Consider the following 14,930-nt stretch of genomic DNA (forward strand, 5'->3'; position numbering starts at 1 on the left):
AGACTCTTAACTATAGAGAACAAACTGATGGTCACCAGAGGGGAGGTGGGTGGGGGGAAGGGGGAAATAGGTGATGGGGATGAAGGAGTGCACCTGTTGTGATGAGCACCGGGTGAGGTATGGAAGTGTTGAATCACTATGTTGTACTAATATAGCACTGTATGTTAACTATACTGGAACTAAAAAAAAAAAAAAAAAAAACTAAAAATGAATCATGTTCTTATTTATAAAATACCTCTTTCTAACCAACCTGCCTGTGTGATGCCTTATTAAATATAAGCTCCAAAACATTTTGAATGTGCTAAAATGGAAGAGAATCCAGGATAAAATGTGGAGTGGGGGGTGGGGTGGGGAGCAAGTTACAGAACAATTTATATGGAATTATCCTCATTTTACAAAAAAAAAAAACAAAACAACCAAAAAACCAAAAAACTCTAGACAGAAGTGATTTCTACCTAAAAAAGTGCCTTAGAAGGACACAGTGGTAAGCTTCTAGGTATTGGTCCTGGGAGGAATATGTAGCCTTTCTCCCCCATACTTCTGTAATCTTCAAATGGACACACATCCTTTTATATTTAAATCAATGTGTTTATAAAAGAAATCACTTGAACGGTTCCGCCATTAAGCAGTTGGGGAAATAAAACAGAAAAAGATCCTTGCTCTTGCCTTAACTCATTCGAATATTCAAACATCTCCTGAGCTCCTGCTGTGTACTAAGAAAGGTTCGGTTATAAGAAGCAGATGAGTGTAGTGCCAGTGAGTGGAGCAGAAAGTAAACCCGTATGGGCAGGTATGTAGACTGTGAGGTGGGGGCCACGGAGGGTTGGAGCAGGGCAGTGGCTGATCGCTGTGGCCGCTTTCATCCCTAATAGGCTAAAGGGGGCAATGGCAGAAGCATGGAGATGAGAGGAGGTGGTTGCAATAAAAGGCAGGAAAAGGTCACATACTGAACCTGGGTAGTGGCCATGGAGGTGAGAGGTGACCAGATCCTGCATATGTTCGGAAGGTAGAGCCAACGGCATACGGTGATGGACCAGATGTGGAAGGCGAAAGAAGGAAAAGGCATTGAGGATGACTCCCGGATTTTTTTTTTTATCTAAGTAATGAACTTATAATTTATCAAGGAGGAGACTGAGTACGTGTTGGACTTTTTTGAGGGTGGGGAGGAATTGTTGGAAAATCCTACTTGTCAGTCAAGGGGAGAGGTCGAATAGGAAGGGGACATGAGTCTGAGGTTTGGGGTGAGATCCAGCCTGCACACATGTACTTGGAGGTTATACTGAAAAGCAGATTTTAAAAAATATTTTCATACTTTCTCATTGTATTCCATTTGATACAGCTAACCAAGATCTTGAGGTTACTAAGTGATTGAATCTAGAGTCAGAGTGTCTGATTGCCAGTCCAATAAACTCAAAGTGGAAGCCCACTGACATATTTGGCCTTCCTTTTTATCCAAGTGCTGAGCAAATAAAGTACACCTCCCGTAAAAATTACAGGAATTTTAGGTATATAAGATAGAGGTGCTCACTACATGTAAGTATAAGAGAAAGTCTCGAAGAGCTGAATGATTCTTGTGACACCTGTGCCATTGAGACCTCTATATAGCTAAATAGAAATTTCCCCTGTAACAGATATGTCACTAGGTATCTGTGGCATCTAAGAAAAGTAGCACATTAATTACAATAATGGCACAAGGATTAATATGTCAACATCTTTAAAAACACCTTGGGAACCCAAAACCATTCTTTACCACTTTGGGATAGACTATACACATATTAAACAAGGGTCTAAGTTCTTATACCCTTGCTAATAAAATATGGCAAAATATGTTTGCAATGAGCAAAGAAGTAAGCCAGTTAAGTCAACTTTCACAGATGTCATCCAGGAATACAGTGGTAAGACGATATTGCCAGTTGGGGCAGCCATTTGCAAAGACCCTCAAATTCTTTCAAAGAGGCCTTTTGTTTACGTTGAGGGTTTGACTGTCAATTGGGTTTCCAAGCAATCTTTTAGTAGCTTGGTCAAAAGTAGGTCAGTTCATCTGGTCTGGTTCAATTCAAAAAGAGACAACAGTATTCCTTTGAAACAGCCTCTCATTTGCTAAAGTGTTTCTCCGGGATCAGCAGTGATGCCTTCCCAGCCACTGTGGCTGACAGTGAGAGGATTTACCTTCAGGAAAAAGGAAGGCAAGGAACACCGTTGCTGAAGAGCTAAGAGGAAAGCCTCACCCATACACGTGTCCTGCCTCAGTGGGGTTGATGCTCTTACAGGAGAAACTCTTCATGGTGCCCACCAAGTGCCCAGTTCGCAGTGTGCCAAGCCAGCAGGAGGACAGCCCGGTGCCCACACCACCTCCTAGGCTTCCTCTCCCCACCCGGCTCCCTTTGGTGGAAGCCCCTGGAAGAAAAAAAAAATCCTGGCCACCATATCTGCATCCGTCCAGCGCACACGATGCTTTCAGGGACAACCTCTTAAGGTCTGTTTTCTTATCCGTAAGATTCCCAAGTAGAGTTAGTTCTGTGATCCTCATGGTGTCTCTTCCAGCCTTTTAGCTCTTCAGGGGAAAACATTTCCAAGAAGGCACAGCAAATCTCCCCAGACTCCTGTTGCTTTTGTTTAAGCTACACATTGGAAAGTTGAGCCAGACAAGGGATCGTAGGGGGATGTGATGTTTGTGCACGCGCCTGGCTGTACTAGAGCATTTGCATGCCATCAGGCACCACCAAAACGAATCGATTGGGCACCATGCATTCCAAATAAGCAGAGAACAGAATTCCATGATGGTCTCCCGGACATGGACACAAATAGAACCAAAAGAGAAGCAGCCTGTCCCACCTCATCTGTGATTCAGAGGTGGGCAGAACTGCCTGGGGGGCTTTGAAAAATGCCAAAAGTGTCCCAATCTGAGATGCACTCTTTCTTTCCCCTCTGGAAGTGTGTTGTAAAAGTTGAAGGAGGAAAAAAAAAAAAAAACAAGAAGAAATCTGCTTAAAAAAATCCACCTCACTTGGATAATTTTCAGTTAAAGCATTCTGAGCATGGAGGAACCGTTCAAAATGGTTTTCAAAACAGAACTGCTAATTAGGACCCCAAAGGACTGTGAAATTGCACTAGAGACTCAGACTAATGCTCTTGGAAATCCCGACTTGACTGGCAGGGGAGTCACACCTCCTGTCCTCTCCTCAGGCACCAGGCATGAGTCACCTCCGTGATGCCGGCTCTTCCAATTAATGGTGGAGACTTTTTTCAGACACTTGCCGGTACAGTAGCAGTCACGGGTCTGTGTCACCGTCTGGTCATGCTACGTGTAATTTAGTGAGTCCGTCAGGATGATGAAGACACGGGGTCTATTTTCTTTCCCTTCTTGGAGCTGTCAATCCAATGTCTTCTTCATAAAAGCAGGACACTCCCAGTAGGCTGCCCGCAGCCCCGATATCCAGTCAGGATGCCCAGGGGATCTGTTTGGAAACGCATCCCCACTGTCGATGAGTGGCCCAGCCCTCTGTTGACACCTTACTAACAATGCTTTCTCACACGCATGGGCTTATGTGGAAGCCCAGTGCCCTCCACACGCCAAAAGAGCATTCGTAGCATCCAGGGCTGGAATCTTCTGGACGTGGACATTCACTGTGGACTCACGTTAATCACGTTCGCGCCATATCACCTGCGCGCTAGGCTCTGGCAGAGTGCTTAATGGAATCAAACAAAAACATTACACTCACTGTGTAATTCTTCCGTGTTGTTGGTGGCAAGCTGTTTCTTTCAACTGTACTCAGCTTTGTATCTTTGATCAAGAAAGGAAACACAAACCAGTCAGAGTTTGGCTGGCGGATTCAGCAGCCTCTTTGAACCTGTAGATAAGGTCTAATTTGAAACAAGGGCTTTGGTTTGTGCAGGGAGCCTATGCAGAGCCTTGTAAATATGTCTTTCTATTTTAGGGTGCCATACTCCACTCCAGTCTAAGGGCTGTGTTGTATGAGTTCAAAGATACCTTCTGTGTATTTGCTTTCAGTCAGTGACACGGAACAAAGTTTGGGCTTCAGAGGAAAGTTTGGATTGAAATCCATATGGTAGTACAGATTTGCTTTGAGGGGTGGGGAGGGGAGTGTCTTCAGTACCTAAAACAGTGTTTCCCAGCCCTGGATTGACATGCCCCCCACTACGTCTCCGCTTATCTCCGCAAGGATCGGCAAAATTCTCAAAAACTCTAACGTCAATGAAATACTTTTATTATACCTTAAAAACTTTAGACTATCTCTGTGTCCACAGAACAGGCCTGACCACTTCCTTAGAGGTTGAGCTACCTCCCAAATGGACCGAGGACCATGGAGCTTGCCACTCATTAGAAATGACCCCGGATGAGTCACGGAATTGCTAAGCCTTGGTTTTCTCAACTTTCAAGTAGGAATAATGAACCCTAGGCGTCTACAGCTGTTTTTTTAAACTTAAATAACTTTTCATACAGGCCACTGTGTGGTGACCAGTGGAGTCATTCAAGCATCATGACGAAATAATGGAGTACGCCTACCTTGAAAGGTCTTACATATAAATGGGATGTGGCTGAGGCTTTTGACACAAACACTGAAAATGTTGAGGCAAATGGACTTGTAGAATGTCATTTTCTACCGAAAACCTAGCACTTGTCATGTCCAAACAAGTTCAAGATTTTTCCTGAATCTAGCCTCATGAACCTGCTGGGCACATGTCACACTGTTGCAGACGAGAAAGCTGACTCATAACAAGGCTTTATCAATTGTCCACGGTCTTACTGCCTCTGAATCTTGGATTGGCTGGAGGACAACTTATTTATACACAGCTCTTTACCCTCCCAGCCTCTGTCCCTGCCACTTGACCCTATTAGGGAGAAAACCTAATTCCCTACAAACAAACTCGACTATTAATTTTAGAAAATTTAAGTCTCTAGATCAACACAGACCCTGCCTGCTGCCCTCAGAATTGCTACCTGACATCACTGTAAGCCCCACTGGGGAAGCCCCCACCTGCCGGGCTGGGGCCAGGCACCCCTCTATACACATTGACTCTCTGCAGTGCTTTGCTCCCAGGCACAGAGACTCATTTGTCCATTTGCTGGAGCCCATGTCCCCTTAAAGTACTCAAATTTAGGTGACCCATGAACATGGAATAAGCAAAAATGCAAAAAATTCTTCTGCTGTTTCTTTGGCCAACTTTCTAACAATGACTTAAACACCAGTTTTGTAAGAGGCAGGAGGTTATGAAGAACAGAATGTCTGCGTTTAAAAATCTACCTTGAGCAATGTGAAAGTAACCACTGATTAAGTTGAAGAAATTTCCTGCTAAGTTTAATAACCTAGGTCTAAGATTTAAGGTTATAATGAAGAAGGAAACAGCGTTGACTCCGTCATTAAACTGTGGATCTGAATATTTGTGATTACGATTAGTCCTTGACCATTCAAAGCTACTTACACACACACACACACACACACACACACACACACACACACACACAGAGAGTCACTCAAGATAAAGTATAAAAAGAGCTGGAATTCTGAAAAGTAAATCAGCAGTGAGAAGACTACATTTCCCACATTATAGCTACATTTCCCGCAAACACACGTAATTAGAGTCGCACTACTGAATAGAAAGTATGAGTGAACGGAGAAGGGTTTTTGTCTAGAGACATGCCCACTTCTGATTGAATCATTCAAAAATGACAGGATGGGGCTTCATACCCCTTCATCCATCCACTCACCCCTCCATTTGCCCTCAAAATAACTAACCAGAACTGACGACGTCCACCCATCAGCCCGGGATGTAGGGCTCCATACGGACACATAACGATGCTTCAGAATGTTCTCATGCCACCTTGCTCAGTGGCAGCTAGTGTCGGTGAAGGCATCCGCGGATGGGACACCAAGTATGTGGAGTGTTGTGCAAGAAGAAACTGAAAGGGAATGATCCAAAGTCCTGTCAGTTATGACACTCTACTGCTCATTACAGAGCAGGATTGTACGGTAAAGAAAACCAAAGATGGATTTGGGTTTCTTGGTACAGAGAAGCCCCTAGAAAACTGAGCCAGTCCGTGTCACCACCATCTGAGCCCCACAAACCCAGCTTCCCACCTGCTGAAAACTGCATTTTGTTTTGGCCTTGTGTGTAGGTCTGAACTTCATGGCTAATTTTTAACGGTCAGGCTTAATCATCGAAAATGCTGAATTACCAAAAGCTAGAGAGCAAACGTCGCACACAGGATTATCTCAGAGATCTAAGGTGTGCCGTGCTATAAATATCTGTTTCCATGTGCTAGGGCATGGAAACACTGAGTCTTTTTTTAAGACTTGCTTTTACAAAAGAACCTAGCAGGTGCTTCATCTGCAAGATGAAAAGGATATGAATGAGATCTTCATCATGACTGTGAATTGCCGCGTGCAGCTGATCTTCCAAGTACAATAGCTTCTTGTCGATGGCTTCACATTTTTCTCCAAGTTCGGCAGAAAGGACCCAAGACTCCTGGCCAGAGAAAAAGAGCAAGATCACTCGTAAGCTATAGACTTTTTCGGAACCATGAACCCATCTGTAGTACCCGGTGGTACCCAGAGGAAAGACCTCCCAACAGAGCTCTCCCGGATTTGCAACCCAGGAGAATCATGCCAGAACCTCTGTCTTCCCTGGAGGTCATTCTTGAGACGACATGGGCCGATTTCAGTTTGTTACCGAATGACGAGCTCCACAGGTGACCTCCCTTCTGTGGTCATTTCAAAGGTTATTTCCAGTATGTCAACTCCTCATGTCGAATTATCAAAGGGGAAGCATGAGTTTTCCAGCAGCATCCGTAGGCAAACTCACATTATAATAGGAATTCTAATCCAAGGGAGGCTGGGGTGAGCCACAGGAACAACCAGGTTGACCTGTGAAGCTACTCCTTTAAGAGCATAGGGATCTAACAGAGCACTGGGTATTTGTTTATACACCAGTCACAACCCCTGAAAGTTAGACAGTTAAAGAGACTCTATTTTATTTTTTATTTGTTTAAACGTTTATTTATTTATTGTGAGAGAGGCAGAGATAGAGAGCCAGCAGGGGAGGGGCAGAGAGAGAGGAAGACAGGGAGTCCCGAGCAGGCTGTGCACTGTCAGAACAGAGCCCGATGGGGGGCTCGAACTCATGAACTGTGAGATCATGACCTGAGCTGAAACCAAGAGCCGGATGCTTTAACCGACTGAGCCACCCAGGTGCCCAATTAGGGCGACTTTAGATGTTTGTTGTATATGCAGCTGCTGCTGCCACGACCACGGGTGCTAATTTGCTCTCTTTTACCCGAGCACAAGCCCCATAAGAGCAAGGTGGATGGTGTCTTGCTCACTGTGGGCTCCAGAGCTTCTGACGCATAGTGGGCACAAGGTATCCATTGGTTCCGGGAATGAATATCCAAGTCTTGGAGCTCCTTCCATCCCAGTGCTCCCCCTTCAAACTTCTGTCCCACACACGAACCCCGAAGTGCCCTCTTTATCCCACTTGCCACCACAAAACCACCCCAGAGCAGAGGCCACACTCTCCCCTCTCACAACCTGCCACTAGGCCCACCCCAGTTGTGTCCCCTCATACCCTTACACACAGCCGCATTTTGGCGGACTGGATGGCCCCGTTGCCTTCTGGCACACCATTCCGCCTGCCATTCTGATCCGCGTTAGGTTCTCACAGGCATGGGCTATCCACTCATCCCAGACCCTCAAGCACATGACCTGGCTTAGAGAAGCCCACAGAGTTTTAAAAGAAAAGAATGAACAAGGTCAAAAAAAAAAAAAAAAAAGAGAGGAAATAGGGAATCTTAGAATAAGGGAAAAGGGGAAAAAGCAGCATAATGCTTAGTGAGAGAGGCCAGACAGAAAAAGACAAATATTGCATGATATCACTTCTTTGTGGAATCCGAAAAGGCAACTTAGTAGAAACAGAGCGTCGAATAGTGGTTAGCAGGGCCTGGAGGGTGGGGGTGGGAGATGTTGTTCAAAGGGGCAAACGTGTCTCTAGAAGATGAATAAGTCCTACAGATCTAATGCACGGTCCAGTGATTACAGTCAACAATACTATACTATAAACTTCAACAATGCTAACAGACTAGATGTTAAACATTCTCACCACAACCAAGAAATGATAATTATGTGACATGATAGAAGCGTTAGGTAAAGCTAGGGTGATAATCATATTGTGATACATAAACATCCCAAGGCAACATGTTGCATACCTTACACTTACACCCTGTTCTATGTCAATTATATTTCAGTAAAAAAAAAAAAAACACTAATAACAATACATAAATAAATAGATAAATAAGCAGCAAAAAGTAGACTCAGAATTAAAATCTAACCAAATGTAAAAGTCATATTTTCCCAACCCAGAGTGAAAGTCTTAAAAAGTATACTAAAAAAGAATTTTGCACAAGGAAAAGAATTAAGATATATATTTAGATTAAACTGCAGGGTTACGACCAAAGCTACAATTAATACCCAACAACAACAACAAAATGCCCAGGTGTGGTGATATTTACTGTTAAAAAGGCCTTAGAGATCCTGAGTTATGTAATATTATAATTGGAGTCCATGAATAATCATTAAGTCCAGATATGTAATTTAATATTCATTATATTAACTCCACAATGCTTTTGAGTTTATATCCCAATTGGTCAACTATCTTAGAATAGAACAGGGCTAAGGGGAACGACAAATAACTATTGCAAATATTGGAGAAGTCCTTTATACTGCAAGTAAATGTATATACAGAAGGGAAAAAAAATCTAGTGACAACCTCATACAATTTTCAAGGACAAATGGACACAATTAGACAAAAAGGCACGTGAAGTGTGCATGAAGGTCTGCCCATAATTGACCACAGCTGGGATGACGGGAAGACAGCAAATATGTAACAATCACATATACGTCCATATTTTACTGATCCTAAAAGTAATAACATTATCATTCAAAGATGCAGAATTACAAGGCAGACAAATTGCATGGAAGCAGAGGCCTTGGGCACTGAGCGACGCCACAGTCATGCATGAAATAAAGGAGACGTGCTGAAAAAGAGCATCTGGAGGAAAACGATGGACAGAGGTGAAACCACAAGTCCTATGCGGAGAAAAGCATAGCGCTTTTGTTTTTAATCTTTATTTTTGAGACAGAGAGAGAGAGACACACACACAGAGTGTGAACAGGGGAGGGGCAAGGAGAGGGAGACACGGAATGTGAAGCAGGCTCCATGCTGTCAGCACAGAGCAGACACGGGGCTCGAGCTCACCAACCATGAGGTCATGGCCTGAGCTGAAGTCGGATGCTTAACCAACTGTGCCATCCAGGTGCCCCAGAAAAGCATAGTGTTTCGGGGGAAAATATATACGACTGAAAATACACTTGAAGAGAGGGAAAAGTATAGGCTCGGAACATGGACCCGAGGAACAGAAAGTACATAAGATGCAGCCAAATGACTTAATCCTCATCTTCAGGCTCAGGGCCACCAGGTCAGCTGAGCGTCCGACTTTGGCTCAGGTCATGGTCTTGCGGTTCATGAGTTCGAGCCCCACGTCGGGCTCTGTGCTGACAGCTCAGAGCCTGGGGCCTGCTTCAGATTCTGTGTCTCCCTCTCTCTCTGCTTCTCCCCTGCTCACACTCCATCTCTCTCTCAAAAATAAATAAAGATTTAACAAATTTTAAAAAATCCTCATCTTCAGGCTGAAACAAATATAAATCAAAGCTGAATTAAATTCCTTTAAAACCTGGCTTGACACCCCACATCCCCTCACAAACAGGCAACTCCCACCTGTTTGCCTTTTAAAATTATGTACAGACTGATAGTGATTGTGTGCATTTGGGAAACCAAATTCAGACATATAACAAACACTTTAAATTGTTCATTGTCTCTAATCTAATAATTCTGTTTCCTAGAATCGATCACAATGGAAAAACTTTTATTTATATTTAAATACTTTTTATTAAGCCTTTTAAATAAGTGTGGAAAATGTTATCATATATGTTAAAGAAAAATGCATTTCAATAATGCAAAAGTAATTGCATGAGAAGTATGGGAAAGAGGAAATAAATGCTGAACAATAAAAGATGGTTAAAATAAATTCTGGTATATTCGATTCATATTTAGCTATTAACAAAATATTTAATGATGAGGCAATACATAATAGATAAAGCATGAAAATGTTAACAATTATTATTTCAAGGGGTGGTGTTATAGAAAGTTTTTATTCTTCTCTGTACTTTGCTGTATTTTCCGTATCTCTAAAATAGAAGAAAGAAAAACGTGACCAAGAACACTAGTTCAAACCATAATGGAAAAGTATGGAAGGAATACATGTGAATATTTTATAGAACAATTTTACAGATTAATAAGACACAAAGAGGGGCGCCTGGGTGGCTCAGTCAGTTAAGCATACGACTCTGGATTTTGGCTCAGGTCTTGATCTCACAGTTAGTGAGATTGAGCCCCGCTGTCAGCCTAGAGCTGCTTGGGATTCTCTCTCTCCCTCTCTCTGTCCCTCCCCTGCTCAGGCAATGAATGAATGAATAAATAAATAAATAAATAAATAAATAAACAAATAAATGTGTAAATAAATAAATAAATATCTCTACATATTAAATAAAAGGACACAAAGAGGCAAAAATAATCAGATTCAAAGAGCTCAAGGTTCTATGACCACTAACAGAAGATCTGCCTGGCATCCTGACACTGGCTGTTTCCCTAAGTTACAGAATCTCTACAAGGTTCCTGCACAAACCACTACTCGGTGGCCCGGCCGACTCTGCTCCTGAACTCCTGGTCCTGCGTGTGGCCTCAGATGCGTGTTATTTGAGGAGTTTATGGCTCTACTCTCATGCTCTCACTTGGAACCTTGGGAATCTAGGTTAAGACCCCACCCGAGCAGTGACAGCCAATGATGGGCAGACTTACATATTTCTACCAAGCTGGTGAAAAATTCTGCTCTCTCCAGAGGAATCCTAGTTGTCTGTAGAGGCTAAAGTGGGACCAGAGCCATTAATACAAGCTGAGCACAGCTGCAGAGGTCCTGCCTGTTAACCTTAAACTCGAGGGACTGGTCAGAACTTCCTTGTATTTTCCATGCTATGCCCAGGTAGAGCAGAGTGCCTGTGTGGCCACAGCAATACAGCTTTCCAGAACCTTGCCTCTTTATTGTCAAGAGACAGTTTACTATTCCCTCCCCAACTCCACCTTGAGCCTGGCTGGGCCGCTGAGAATCTTTCAATGGACAGAACATGGCAAAGGTGACTGTCCTGACATCCAAAGCCAGCTCATAATAGATGACGTTTTCTCAGATCACATGCCCTGGAACGCGGTCTCCATGCAGTGAGGAAGCCCAGGGTCCGTGGTCAAGCCATGTGTGGGTGTCTGGTTGAGACTCCCAGTGCTCTTCATGCACTAGGCTCCTCTTGGCTTGAACTTTGTAACGTTTGCTTCCATTTTTATTTTTAAATTAAATGTGGCAAGGGGCGCCTGGGTGGCTCAGTCGATTATGTGTCCAACTTCAGCTCAGGTCATGACCTCACAGTCCGTGAGTTCGAGCCCCGAGTCGTGCTCTGTGCTAACAGCTCGGAGCCTGGAGCCTGCCTCCGATTCTGTGTCTCCCTCTCTCTCTGCCCCTCCCCCGTTCATGCTCTGTCTCTCTGTCTCAAAAGTAAAATAAAACGTTAAGAAAAAAAATTTTTTTTTAAATTAAATGTGGCAAAAAAAAAAAAAAGCCAAAAAATGAAAACCTCGCATGACCATATGACTTGATAATAAACACAGCACCCGCTACAAAGTCACTGGTGTTCCTAGCTGTAATGGAATTTTGTAGGATTTGCGATTCGGAATGGATGAATTACAGGTTGTTTGGCATTTCAAAGTGGCTTTGAAAACTCTCCACTAATTCGCCCCATCAGCCAGACGTGGGTGGGAGTAAGTCTTCAAATGCTTCCAAGCTCCACGATCCAGTCATCCAGCTAACGCTCAAACAGTGTGGGGCAGAGACGGCCCTCCCCACGAGGCCCCATCCAAATTGCTGACCCACAGACCTATGCGTACAGCAAACGGATGTTCTAAATCACTAAGTTGGGGTGATCTGTTATGCAGCTGTCGTAGCCAGCACAGCAGGCTATGCAGGTTTTACCGCACAGGATCCCGCGTGGGTGGGGGGGACTGTTGAAGAATGCCAGCCGGAAGTACACTCCCACCGGTCCCAGCTAAAGAGCCACACCCAACACTGACTAGCTCTTGAAACGCAACCACATGCTAATGCCCACGCCGGGCCCAGGTGGGGAGGTCCCAGCCGTGCTCAGAACTGCAGCAATGAGCTGAGATGTTCAAGAAGGAGATCTTGATGAGCCACCACTACCACTGGTGCCTGGTCCCCAGATCCCTGGCTCCCGGTCAGATGTGCAGGCAGGGCTACGAACCAGCGCAGGCACACACCCTCAGCAACATATCTGCTTGCGATAACACCAACAGGGCCTCACTCCCTTCTGCCTTTGGGAGAATTGACTCTTCCTGTAGCAGACGTCTCCGCACAGGAAGGGGCTTCCAGCACAAGAGGTAGAAGGAACAGGCCAGTGGATTTCTGCCTTGGTGTCTCACATTCACCCCGGGGGGCACACTCTCTGCATGGAATGGCTATGTCCTCCTCAGAACGTGAGTGTGCACATTCTACAGTCACGCAAGACGGCAGCCTCTATGGGAAGCATCAAGCATGCTTTCTCTCTTGCCTTGAGAACGCCTTTCCTGAGTGTGTTCTTTTAAGCCAGTGGGTTTTAAGGCTTTACGCCGCAGAGATGACGTGGCAGGAGAGCAGGGGGGGCTTTGCCATCAACCATACCCCAGTTTCCGATTTTATCCGCTTTATTTGTCTACACCCCGATGGAGAGTTAAGACAAGCAAAGGAAACAGGAGCTATTAACGGGGTTTTGTTTGCTTGTTTGTCTTTCAAAGAAGTTGTTCTTCCATGAAATCTTTAACAGAAATCTCTGGCATTTCTGTTAAAGGGAACTGTAAGTCAGCCATACTGTTCGGGAGTCGACAGCTTGGGATAGAACTGCGTGACAATGAAACCCCTCATCTGAACACCCACCTTGTTTTCCAGGACATCAAATGCAAGCATTTATAAAGGGCCACCTCAGTCAGGGCCACTAAGGATGTCATGAGCCCTTCCCGGAGGATCTTGATACCTAGGAGCAGAGAGAATTGGAGCTGGCAGGGGGGGACTTAGAAATGATCTAGTTCAATTCTTCCTTTTGTACACACGGAAAGCATCTCAAAGAGCCTGAAGGTCATACACTGAGAAAGGGGCAGGTTGGGGTCTAAGATACAGATCTCCCCTATCTAGCAGGTTCTTCCCTCAGGGTCTGACTTAGCCGTGCAGAGGGGAAACACAGAAAGGGATTCTTGTTGGGCTGGCCCAGGGTGGGAGTTGGGGGGGGGAGGGGAGGGCACAAAATGATGATGGATAGAAATCAGAGAAGTAAACAGTGCCTGAAGATGTGACCTCTCCTCTCTTCCACCGTCAGAACTCTGCGAAGTCTGCTCTGATTCCTGGAGGGCTCTGTGTCATTAAGGGGGTGCATCCTCCAGGATTCAGACACGTATCAGCTGGAGGTGGTGATAATGGCCACAGGACAAGCTGGCTGCAGGGGTGAGCCAGGAACCTTTTGTCCACATGCCCATAAAACATGAGGCTGGTTTGTAACACTCGTTTCCATTTGCATTATTAAATTAAATGTGGCAAAAAAAAAAAAAAACCCAAAACCAAAAACCCCACATGACCGATCCTTGATAAATAAACACATCACCCACTACAAAGTCACTGGTGTTCCTAGCTGAAATGGAATTTTGTCAGATTTGCAATTCGGAATGGATGAATTACAGGTTGTTTGGCATTTCCAACTGGCTTTGAAAACTCTCCAGTAATTTGCCCCATCAGGCCATCTTTTCAGCAATCCAAAGTATGGCTTTTTTTTTTCCTTTCTGTACCTCTATCCCCTCACTTAGCCCTAGGAGGATTTTTCCCTATGGGTCAGAATGAAAGAAACATCACCAGGTAAATGGCCACACTGTTCAGCATTTCCCCTTCTCTGCCTGGCTAATACCATCTCTCTCTTCAACCCCCTGCAGATTCAGGGTGCCTGGGTGGCTCAGTCAGTTAAGCGTCTGACTCTGGATTTCAGCTCAGGACACAATCCCAGGGTTGTGGGATCAAGCCTCATGTCACACTCTGCATTGAGAGTGGAGCCTGCTTGGGATTCTCTCTCTCTCTCTCTCTCTCTCTCTCTCTCCTTCTCTCTTTCTCTCTCTCTCTGGACCTCTACCCTTGCTCTCACGCTCTCTCTCTCTTAAATAAAAATAAAGACATTAAGAAAAAAAAAAAGGGGCGCCTGGGTGGCTCAGTCGGTTAAGCGTCCAACTTCAGCTCAGGTCATAATCTCACAGTCTATGAGTTTGAGCCCCGCATCAGGCTCTGTGCTGATGGCTCAGAGCCTGGGGCCTGCTTCAGATTCTGTGTCTCCCTCTCTCTGCCCCTCCGCTGCTCATGCTCTGTCTCTCTCTGTCTCAAAAATAAATAAAAACATTAAAAAAAAAAACAAACAAACAAACCCTGTAGGGGCACCTGAGTGGTTCAGTCGGTTGAGTGTCCGACTTTGGCTCATGTCATGATCTTGCAGCTTGTGAAATCGAGCCCTGAAGCGGGCTCTGTGCTGTTAGTGTGCAGCCTACTTCAGATCCTCTGTCTCCCTCTCTCTGCCTCTCCCCCACTCATTCTCTCTCTCTAAAAAAAAAAAAAAAAAAAAAAAAAAATATATATATATATATATATATATATATATGTTAATATTTTATTTATTTTTGAGAGAGAGAGAGACAGAGTGCAAGCAGGGGAAGGGCAAAGAGAGAGGGAGACACAGAAT

General features: G+C 44.5%; 1 protein-coding gene across 1 annotated transcript in view; it reads right to left on the bottom strand.

The window, feature by feature from the left end:
* DISC1 (DISC1 scaffold protein) overlaps nt 1-14,930 on the bottom strand; it is a 358,119-nt gene that overhangs the window by 4,372 nt on the left and 338,817 nt on the right. Inside the window, exon 12 of the mRNA XM_042907612.1 lies at nt 6,372-6,489. Coding sequence (XP_042763546.1) covers nt 6,372-6,489 — 118 coding nt within the window. The remainder of the gene's footprint in view (nt 1-6,371; nt 6,490-14,930) is intronic.

This window comes from Panthera leo, chromosome D2, assembly GCF_018350215.1.
Source record: "Panthera leo isolate Ple1 chromosome D2, P.leo_Ple1_pat1.1, whole genome shotgun sequence".
Taxonomy (NCBI): Eukaryota; Metazoa; Chordata; class Mammalia; order Carnivora; family Felidae; genus Panthera; species Panthera leo.